Source organism: Antedon bifida, chromosome 6 (assembly GCF_963402885.1).
Source record: "Antedon bifida chromosome 6, ecAntBifi1.1, whole genome shotgun sequence".
NCBI classification, from domain to species: Eukaryota; Metazoa; Echinodermata; class Crinoidea; order Comatulida; family Antedonidae; genus Antedon; species Antedon bifida.
The window spans coordinates 12,463,293-12,474,420 of record NC_136231.1 but is presented as its reverse complement, the minus strand read 5'-3'; the positions used below and the strand labels follow the sequence as shown (position 1 = coordinate 12,474,420).

General features: G+C 37.8%; 2 protein-coding genes across 2 annotated transcripts; both read right to left on the bottom strand.

Moving 5' to 3' along the window:
- Window positions 1-154: 154 nt before the first annotated feature.
- On the bottom strand, window positions 155-2,275 carry LOC144845252 (uncharacterized). The gene is made up of 3 exons (XM_078702440.1): window positions 2,228-2,275; window positions 1,575-1,746; window positions 155-1,323 (listed from the first exon to the last, which is right to left on the bottom strand). Exons 2-3 carry the CDS (start codon window positions 1,739-1,741, stop codon window positions 429-431), a joined length of 1,062 nt encoding a protein of 353 aa, XP_078558566.1. The 5' UTR covers window positions 1,742-1,746; window positions 2,228-2,275; the 3' UTR covers window positions 155-428.
- Window positions 2,276-5,444: 3,169 nt separating this feature from the next.
- Window positions 5,445-9,765, bottom strand: LOC144845640 (uncharacterized). The gene is made up of 2 exons (XM_078703075.1): window positions 8,568-9,765; window positions 5,445-8,479 (listed from the first exon to the last, which is right to left on the bottom strand). Exons 1-2 carry the CDS (start codon window positions 9,763-9,765, stop codon window positions 5,445-5,447), a joined length of 4,233 nt encoding a protein of 1,410 aa, XP_078559201.1.
- Window positions 9,766-11,128: the final 1,363 nt, after the last annotated feature.

The window sequence follows — 11,128 nt, the reverse complement described above, 5'->3', positions numbered from 1 at the left end:
TTCACTTTGACCAAAAAATTATTTACCTGAAAAAACTGTAAGTTTTTGGTTGAATTTAATCGCTTATTTTATTATTTTATAAGTGAAAACATTATATTTCGGGGTTTTTTTTCTATGGAAGTGATTAACTTTGTTAAAACTACAAAATGACCTATTCAAACTCAGATTTTATTAATCTTCATTTTTCATGTTTTTGGGGGGACAATACATCTTTAAACTAATACTTAATATTTAAAGACAATAAATATTTATTTATTTGTGTTATGTATTGTTGTAACATACACCTCAAGACACATATAGTACAGTATATGTACTATTTATTTATCACCACTTCCAGTACAAAAGTTTGTACTAAATAAATTGTAAAATTGAAATAACAATTTGTCTTTCTTCTTTATTAGTTCAATTCAATATGTTATGAATTATAATTATCTTTGTAAATATTCTTCCAAAGTAGGAGGTTCTAGATCAAAATACTCTGATGTTTGTGAACTGTATAAGCAAGAGTGACAATTTGTCAACAAAGCACCTACAATGTAGTACTTGGCTACAGGCTGAAGAAAAATCTTCAGATTCTTTTTAAAATCTAGGAACGCAAAGTTAGCTATGATTTTGCCAAACTGCCATTCGACACATTGCCTTACGCTAGACATTCTTCTATTGAATATTTCTTCTTCCGGTGATGGCTGAGCTGCCTTGAAGGGACAAATGATATAATCCCTAATTGGATAGGCTGGATCACCATACACGCAATATGGTAACCCACCTCTATCCCTTCGCATGTCTGTCTCAAAATACTCCATTATGTTGCTTGCTCGAAGCAGAGCGCAATCATGGCGCCTTCCCTCCATAGGACCATACAAATTACAAATCATGCCATCCGGGCTTACAATTGATTGGAATTTCAGTGCATGTACTCGTTTGTGCCCGTTAAAGCACACCCTCTGATTGTGAGTAGGCCGGCATATTGGTCTCACGGTTCCATCTATGAACCCAATGCAGTTCTTGAGAGGGGCACCTTTTTCATTTATCTTGTCTGCGTATATTTGGAGTCTTCCGTTAAACCATGCATTGTTGAGATTTTTTAGCAGGTGTCCAAATCTATCATGTATGATGTCCAATGTTTTCGAAATGGCGAAGGAGAGGGTGCTCTTCGGGCGACCAAACAATGATTCAAGGTCTGACAATCTGTTTGGATATGCCATCCTTCTGAGCAGCATGCAGAGTGCATCGACCTGGTACACAACTGTTCTATTCGGGCAGACAATTTTCTCTGGCAAGTTCAGTGAATTGGCCAATTGAAAAATCATGTGCTTGTCAAATCTGAAATGGAATTAATTTAGCTTATTTGAATTCAATACATAGTTACTTTTAGACAGTTGAAGGCAGTCTTGGTGTTGCAGACACGAAGGTATCCTTAGGGGAGAAGAATGATATGGAAAGAGCGCTCTGATCTTCATGAAATAGTGCTATATAAATGTCGCATTACATTACATTTACTTACTACAGTAATTAAATCACTTGCATGTTTAATATACAGAGTACAAAAAATAAATAAAGTACTGTATACATACCTGAAATTATTAATACATTGAGAATTTGTCAAATTATTAATATTGAATCTTGTGAAATGACGAAATGTTGATTCGGGTCGTTTAGAAATTAGAAAGTATACTAACTCATCATCATCATTTTCAATAGCAAGCTTTAACAACTCGCGTTCTTCTCTGGACTTCGCCATAAATACTAAAATTTTAAAAAAATGTAGAAAGTAGTATTACTAGTAGTAGTAGCCAGGCTAGTCCTAGAGGAATTACCGCCTAGAGAGAGGCCTATCTACACAACTAGCTAGGCCTAGCCTAGTACTAGCTCATTTAGTACACAGCACACATTAAAATAGTTTAAACTGTGTAGGCCTGGCCCTAGGTCTAGTAAAGGTTAAATAACATGGGTATTTTAAAATAATACACGACCAAAGCCTAGACAATCTGTCAATAGACTAAGTACAGAAATAAACATAATTTGACAAGTTTGGTTTATTTTTAGATCGTCGTTCAGGCTCATCGAGAGGGCTGGGCCTAGGGGCCTAGGCTAATGACTTTGTTTGGTGTTGAGACCGGTCACCAAAATCGACTGCATACACAATAACTATAATATATGATCCTATTATTGAATGCAAACATTATATATTCACAACATAACATAACATAATTAAAGTAATACTTACACAATCAAAATATGTTCGATTATTATTACATGCAACGTTCGATTATTATGCAATCATAATATTTACATAGTAAAGCGCCCTCTATTCACGTATTTCGTTGTCAAAGCGCGAAACAACTTTTTTTACAGTCTGCGGATATCGAAATACGCATATGACGTATCAGTATCGGTATCAGTAATTCGTAAAATGCGAAACCTGCCTAATGATATAGGCATTATGGTTATGTTTGTTGCACGCCACACATGAGAATACAATTTAAGACTTTGGACAAGACGATACAAGCCAGTTCTATACTACAGTAACTCTACAGAAAACTCTACTTCAACTCATTACTTTTTAAAATGTGACTTACGTTTCATTGCCTGTACTTGGACCTCCTGTTGTATTTGTTGCTCTCACACCCCTTGTTGGGTCTTCGGCTGGGGGAGAAGGATCGGTCATTGCTAATAACCTCAACTTTAAGACTCTCGTACAAAGTACCGGTTTGTGCTGCATTAACAATTTCTGCTTGAAGGTTAACTAACTCATCATGTTCAAGGGTTGAATTGCCTGTAAGGAAAAAATATTAATTATTGTTTAGATGTTAAAAGAATAGGTAATTAAATAAAATTCAACTCATTTCTAAACATATGAAACTGAAAAAAGAAGAAATCTGGATAGATTATGTGATACTTTAATATGGTTAAAGAAAGCTATTTACTTATTATATATACCAAATTGGCAAGATTGTTAACAAGATCTTCTTCATAGAAAACATCAACAGGAGCCACACCAAAGTCAACCATTATAACCGGTGTAGTGATGATGTCAATTGGGTCACTACCACGTATAAGTATCCAAAGAGTCTGCCAATCGCGATCAAAATAGTTCTCGCCATAAATGCTGGAGTCAGGAGTTGGCATGAACTGATCGTTTGGATCTTCTGGAACCCATATTTCTCTTTCTATTAATGGCAATGATGTCGAAAGAGTTGACAATTTTAAATATCTTGGACTTACATTTGATTCACTTATGTCATGGAAACAGCATGTTGAACAAGTAGCTTCTAGAGTATCACAACGTATCGGTATTATTCGTAGATTAAGATATTATATTCCAAATTTTGCTTTAAGCTATTTTGTGCTCTTTGATGTTTTTGTGTGAAAAGTTTTATCGAAATCCTCAAAATGGTCTAAAACGGTTTCTAATGTGATTTTAAGCACTTTGATGTTTTTGTGTAACCAAGGTTTTTCAAAAATCACAAAAAGTTCTAAAACGTCTCCAAATGCGATTTAAAGCTTTTCTAAGCACTTTGGTGTTTTTGTGTAACCAAGTTTTTTCGAAAATCACAAAATGGTCTAAAACGTCTCCAAATGCGGTTTGAAGCTATTCTAAGCACTTTGGTGTTTTTATGTTAACAAGTTTTTTCGAAAATCACAAAATGGTCTAAAACGTCTCCAAATGCGATTTGAAGCTATTCTGTACACTTTGATGTTTTTTGTGAAAAATTTTTGTCGAAATGCTCAAAATGGTCTAAAACGTTTTTAAATACGATATTAAGCTATTTTGTGCTCTTTGATGTTTTTGTGTGAAAAGTTTTATCGAATTGCTCAAAATGGTCTAAAACGGTTTCTAATGAGATTTTAAGCACTTTGATGTTTTTGTGTAACCAAGTTTTTTCGAAAATCACAAAATGGTCTAAAACGTCTCCAAATGCGATTTGAAGCTATTCTAAGCACTTTGGTGTTTTTATGTTAACAAGTTTTTTCGAAAATCACAAAATGGTCTAAAACGTCTCCAAATGCGATTTGAAGCTATTCTGAACACTTTGATGTTTTGTGTGAAAATTTTTGTCGAAATGCTTGTCACACAGCCGCAATTACGGCTCTTTCGGACATGTAATTGCTGGTAACCAACGGTGAACAACGGTAAATAGCCACAACTGTACACATATAAATGTAAAAAGTAAAATTTAATAATAATCTTCGACAACCAATTCTTTCTTTTATAATTCAAACCCCAAAAAAAAAACCCACAAAAAAAACCCAACCAATTCTCAAACAATGATACCGTGTTCCTATTCCCCACAAACTTTATGCAATTCCCCAAATTTCCCAATCCTTCCAAACCAAATATCAACAATCTTCTTATTTTTAAATAAATCCCCGAAACCCCCCTTTCAAATACAATAATATCACAAGATGAATAATTAAACAATACTAAATGTCCACAATATCGTTCCTTCTTGCCTTCTCTCCTACGCTGACACAAAACAAATTAGAAAGATAAAAGTTAAAACGATTCTGCAAATAAACAACTCCCACGCCTCTGCTCCCGTTCTGCTTGTATAATCAATTATAATTCTTCCTATTTTCTGACATATAAATAAATCAAATATAAAGTTAAAATGTTTCTTGATGTCGTTCTGCCCTGCAATCCGCTCCCCGACCAATTATTTCTTTCTCCTTTCCACGTAAAATAATATCAGTATCAATCCAGTTACTCTTCAATATTTCCAAACAATTCTTTACATGCAACAACGTCTGCTGTCTCCAACAGTTATTTCTTCCGTCAATTTACCTTCACAATTTAAATTAATCCTCAGTAATCTCAACAATTAACAGTTCTACATTTAAGTACAGCCTTATAGTATTACTTCCAACTCACAATTTATTAACTTCATGTATATCACTTTACTTCCTTTCTGCTTCAGCTCTATATCACCATAATTATCTCCAACTCACAATTTATTAACTTCATGTATATCTCTTTATTTCCTTCCTGCTTCAGCTCTATATCACCATAATTCAATTACTTCTTCTCCTGTACGTCTTAGTTTCTCATATCAATATTCACCTATCCCTTTCTGGCTTAACATAACATAGCCCTCCTTCTCTGTCTCCTCTCAATTTCCATCTACCTCAAAATTCCCTCAATTATCCACATATCACCACCTTATCCTTCTCCACCAATCAGCAACTCACACACTAACTTAACCCTTATACCTCTCCTCCAATCAGCAAACACCACACAATCCTTCTCTGCAACACAACAACTCTGCTCCACTGGCTTCACACAATAGCTTCCTAAAACAAAAGAAAGGTTCAAATAGTGAAAACAAAAGGAAAAGTAAGAATGACTTGCAAAATATATACACAACTTTATGTCACTTGTGACATTTACTCCCCTCTAAAAGAATAATGTATCAACATTTTCTCCATACCGTGACGGGTCCTATTTACACTCGACTTAAATAATCAGCTCCTACATTTTCACTGCCTTTAATCGCCTCTATTCGGAACTTGTACGGTTGTAGAGCCAGGGCCCATCTCATAATTCGCCCATTGGACAATTTCGCTCTGTGCATAAACACAAGCGGCTGGTGATCAGTTTCCAACGTGAAGTTTCGTCCATATAAATAAGACTCAAATTTTCGTACACTCCATACAATGGCTAAGCATTCTTTTTCCATCACTGAATATGCTTTTTCTCGAGGAAGCAGTTTCTTGCTAGCGTACGCCACGGGAAACTTCACGTCACCATACTGCTGCATTAGAACCGCTCCCACTCCATATTCGGACGCATCTGTTCTCAAAATAAAATCTTTGTTTAAATTAGGAAGGCATAAAATTGGAGTACTGTTTAATTTTTCCTTAAGTTTAACAAACGCACTTTCCTGGGCCTTCTCCCAACATATTTGGTTAGGTTCCCGATTCTTCGTTTTGTCGGTTAATGGACAAGCAATCACAGAGTAATTAGGAATGAACTTTCTATAGTAGTTGGTCATCCCAAGGAATGACCGGAGTTGTTTCTTTGTTTCTGGTTGTTTGGCTGACAAGATGCTTTGTATCTTCTCCACTCGAGGTTGAACATTTCCTTTCCCTACCACATGGCCAAGAAACTCGATTGTTTCATAACCAATGAAACATTTGCTTGGTCGAGCAGTTAGATTGGCCCTGCGGAGACGTCCAAACAATTCAGACAAACATTTCATATGTTGATCCCAAGAAGCTGTGTGAATTAGAATGTCATCAATATAATTAAGTGTATTATCCATTCCTTTGAGTAATTTTCTCATGATACGACTGAAAGTAGCCGGTGCATTGACTAAGCCGAACGGCATGACATTAAATTGAAACAAACCATCTGGTGTTAGAAAGGCTGTTAAAGGTTTTGACGCTTCATCCATGGGAACTTGCCAATACCCTTTACTTAAATCTATCTTAGTAAAATAATGATCATGGGCCAACTTTGTGAACAGTTCCTCTTGGTCCGGAATCGGTTCGGCGTCAAAAACTGTAACCTGATTAAGTTTTCGAAAGTCCACGCAGAATCGATTTGACCCATCCGGTTTCTTTACCAATACTATTGGAGAGGCAAACGGTGCCCCTGAAGGCTCCACTACACCCAGATTTAACATCATATTTACCTCATCCTTAATGGTACCTCGCAACGCATGTGGAAGTGGATAGGGCTTGGAACGGATTGTATCATCAGTTTCCAGCTTGATTTCATGCTGCCCAAGTGTAGTCTTACCCGGTAAATCCGTCAGTACATCTTTGTAGTTTCCGATAAGTCGGTGCACCTCATGCTTTAGTGTATCATCCAGGCTTTCGTTGATGTGGATGTCGGCTGTTGTTTCTTTTGCTAGTAGAGGGTGGAGCTGTAAAAGATTCTCATTAGATAGATGATAATTTTGGTTATTTGTAAATGTTTCATTAGGTTCGCATTCAATAACAGCGGTGCTAGCTAATTCAAGGATATCAGAAGGCTCGGATACCCCTAAGGCAGCACTAATGTCTGCGGTTCGCTCATAATACTTTTTCAAGAGATTGGCGTGAAATATTTTGAATTTCCCGTTAAGGTCAATTTGGTAGTCTAGATACCCAAATTTCTTTACAACCTTAAAAGGACCTTTCCATTGAAGCAATAGTTTGTTTTTGTCTGTGGGTAATAAAAGTAGTACCTTATCCCCAACCTCAAATTCCCGGGACTTACTCTTTTTGTCATAATATTGTTTGTACCTGACCTTAGATTTTTGTAGATTCTTCTGAGCCATCTGACAGGTTTCATGTAGTCGTTCCCGTAAATCCATAACGTACTGGTAGGTGGTTTTTGTTTCTGGTGTTTCGATTTCTTCGGTCCACAATTCCCTTAGGATGGACATGGGTCCTCGTACGGTACGGCCATATAACAGTTCAAAAGGAGAAAACCCTAAACTTTCCTGTGAAGATTCCCTAACCGCAAAAAGTAGTGGGTCAATGTAACGATCCCAATCAGTAGGCCTTTCTGCACACATACGTTTCAGCATTTGTTTGAGTGTTCCATTGAACCGTTCGACCAAACCATTACAAGCTGGGTGATATGGAGATGTCATTACCTGACGTATAGACAACAACTTACTAACTTGCCTCATGACTTCAGATGTAAATTGTGATCCCCTATCGGTAAGCATTTCTTTCGGGATACCAAGTCTAGAGAAAACACCAACCAAGGCCTCAGCAACCCGTTCAGCTTCAATATTTGGTAGAGGCACTGCCTCTGGATAACGAGTAGCAAAATCTATTATTGTGAGTATATAACGATTACGACCTTTAGACAGGGGGAAAATGGGACCAACTATATCAACGGCAATCCGTTCAAACGGCACCTCGATCAAAGACATGCTTCCTAGAGGCACTTTCGTAACTCTACCTTTTTGTACAGTTCTCTGACAAATGTCACAGGATCGACAATATCGAGTAATATCTGCAGTTACCCCAGGCCACCAAAATGTTGTCAACACTTTATCTGTCGTCTTTTTTACCCCTTGGTGTCCTCCTAATAAGGTTTCATGGGCTTGGCGCATTACCTGGCGTCGATAGTCAGCTGGCACTACTAGTTGGGTAAACTTATCCCCGTGTTCAATATTAGGAGAGGAAAATTGCCTATATAATAGGTCTTTATGATAAATAAACCTAGCCTCGGCTTGTTTGTTACTCACAGTTGTAGTTTGTTTCTCTGCAAGATCCTTGAATTTTGCAAGGCTGATATCTTGTTGCTGGGCGGTTTTCATAATTCCCGCTGTGATGATTTGCTTGTGTATTTCTGTAGTTTTAAGTGTTCTGAATGGTTTATCCATAGTGTTAGCTTGAGACCGGGTAACAACAGAACATCCTTGAAGATTTCGCTCTGTCCATGTGGGATCTGGATTTCCTGGTGCTCGTACTCCTGCAATATTACCTAATATCAAGTCATAAATAGGGTTATTCATACATAGTGCATACGTCTTTCCTGAAAAAAAATGGAGTATTAACATGTATTAATGCAACCGGTAAGTTGCGGACCGTGCCATCAATCAGCACACAGGTTTTCTCCTTACCAGTAAGTTGTTCGGCTGATACAAGATCTTTCTTCACAACCACCCCACTACAGCCACTGTCACGAAGAACAGAGACGCAGCGTGACCCAACACAACCTGTATAAACGGGCATTTTACTAATTGAATTATTTAGAGCCGCTGTCATAATTGGAAGACAGTGCCCACATTGAAGAGTGACCTTATCACCATCATTATTGATACAACATTGATTTAAAGACTCTGACATTTTCGTAACCATACTGGCCCCCACATCGGGAATTTCTTCTTTGGCTTTACATCCGTGTTGGTTTGTACATTTCTGGCAATCAGACTCTGTTTGTGGTGAAGTAGAGAACCCAGCGCAACTGTTGGCGTCCTGTCTACAATTTCTGGCAATATGTCCTGTTTTTAAGCATCGGTAACATTTTGGAGGAGAGTTTGGCTTATGCATAGTTGAGGCTCTGCAATTTCTAGCTAGGTGACCTACACGATGACATATAAAACAAGTTGGACTACGGAAACTAGAAGGGCTTTGTGATGAGGATGTACTGGGAACATTATTAGAGGAGAGTTGAGGAGAATTTGGCTCTTTTTGTTTAAACTCTATTGGTTTACCAAATAATCCCCCACGAGCTTCCAAATATTGCTCCGCAATTTCAGCCATCGCTTGTATCGTTTTCGGTTGACGTTCCCTTAGGAACAGAGCTAGGTCCTTCCCACACCCATCGGTAAACTGCTCTCGCAGCAATAAATCTTTTAACCCCTGAAAGGTTTTTTCCCCCTCTGCTAGGTCAATCCACCTATCAAGATAATTGCTTATCCTCGCAGCAAATTGCGGGCCGCTTTCTCCGTATTCGGGCTTAGCTGTTCGTAACTTATGTCGAAATCCATCGGCGGTTAACTGAAACCGTTTTAGAAGAGCCAATTTCAACAGTTTGTAACCGTTAGCCTCAGCTGACGACAACCTGGAATAAACCTCGAGAGCCTTCCCAGTTAGTAGGGCACTTAAGTTAACCGGCCACTCAATTTCTTTCCACTCCTGACTAGTCGCATACCGTTCAAACCTTTTCAGATAGGCATCTAGGTCATCTGTTCGATCATGGAAAGGGGGTAATTTAGGTTTACTGGCCTTAACCCGTGACTCAGGATTGGGTAATACTCTACCACCCGGCCGTGCCCGATTCTTTTCTTGTTCTAATTGGATTTCTAACCTTCGCATTTCTATAAGATAGGCCTGATTCTCAGCTTCTTTCGCCCTTTCGTTTTCTCTCTCTTTTTCTTCACTCGCTCTTTTTCTCTCTGCTTCGTCCCTCTCTAGTAACTCTCTCCTCTCTCTCTCTTCCTTCTCTAGTGCCTCTCTTCTCTCTCTCTCTTCCTTCTCTAGTGCCTCTCTTCTCTCTCTCTCTTCCTTCTCTAGTGCCTCTCTTCTCTCTCTCTCTTCCTTCTCTAGTGCCTCTCTCTCTCTGTCTCTGTTTCGCTCCATTTCTTCTCTCTCCCTGTCCCTGTTTCGCTGTTTTTCTTCTCTCTCTCTGTTTCTCTCTTCTCTCTCTAGTGCTCTCTCTTCTCTCTCTCGTGCTCTCTCTTCTCTCTCTCTGGCAGCTTCCTCTCTCTTTTCCACAAACTCTCTTAATTCCACTCCATCTAACCCCAACGCTTTTCCTGCGTCAACAATTTTAGTGAGATCCATTTCTTAAGAAAAAAAAAAAATATATATATATATATATAAGTATCCAATATAAGTATACAGTATGCCAATAATATGGCAAATAGACAATCCAAGAATCACGTACAATTGTTTCATCTACCAATGTTCACGCTAGGTTACAAAGTCTCCCGGACGAGCCCCCATAAATGTCACACAGCCGCAATTACGGCTCTTTCGGACATGTAATTGCTGGTAACCAACGGTGAACAACGGTAAATAGCCACAACTGTACACATATAAATGTAAAAAGTAAAATTTAATAATAATCTTCGACAACCAATTCTTTCTTTTATAATTCAAACCCCCAAAAAAAAACCCACAAAAAAAACCCAACCAATTCTCAAACAATGATACCGTGTTCCTATTCCCCACAAACTTTATGCAATTCCCCAAATTTCCCAATCCTTCCAAACCAAATATCAACAATCTTCTTATTTTTAAATAAATCCCCGAAACCCCCCTTTCAAATACAATAATATCACAAGATGAATAATTAAACAATACTAAATGTCCACAATATCGTTCCTTCTTGCCTTCTCTCCTACGCTGACACAAAACAAATTAGAAAGATAAAAGTTAAAACGATTCTGCAAATAAACAACTCCCACGCCTCTGCTCCCGTTCTGCTTGTATTATCAATTATAATTCTTCCTATTTTCTGACATATAAATAAATCAAATATAAAGTTAAAATGTTTCTTGATGTCGTTCTGCCCTGCAATCCGCTCCCCGACCAATTATTTCTTTCTCCTTTCCACGTAAAATAATATCAGTATCAATCCAGTTACTCTTCAATATTTCCAAACAATTCTTTACATGCAACAACGTCTGCTGTCTCCAACAGTTATTTCTTCCGTCAATTTACCTTCACAATTTAA

Coding starts and splice junctions, on each gene's coding strand:
- LOC144845252 (XM_078702440.1), bottom strand. CDS start 1,741: ATGGCGAAGTCCAGAGAAGAACGCGAGTTGTTAAAGCTTGCTATTGAA. Junction 1,324..1,574: donor CAATGTATTAATAATTTCAG/GTATGTATACAG, acceptor ATTCCATTTCAG/ATTTGACAAGCACATGATTT.
- LOC144845640 (XM_078703075.1), bottom strand. CDS start 9,765: ATGCGAAGGTTAGAAATCCAATTAGAACAAGAAAAGAATCGGGCACGG. Junction 8,480..8,567: donor ATCAGCCGAACAACTTACTG/GTAAGGAGAAAA, acceptor ATTTTTTTTCAG/GAAAGACGTATGCACTATGT.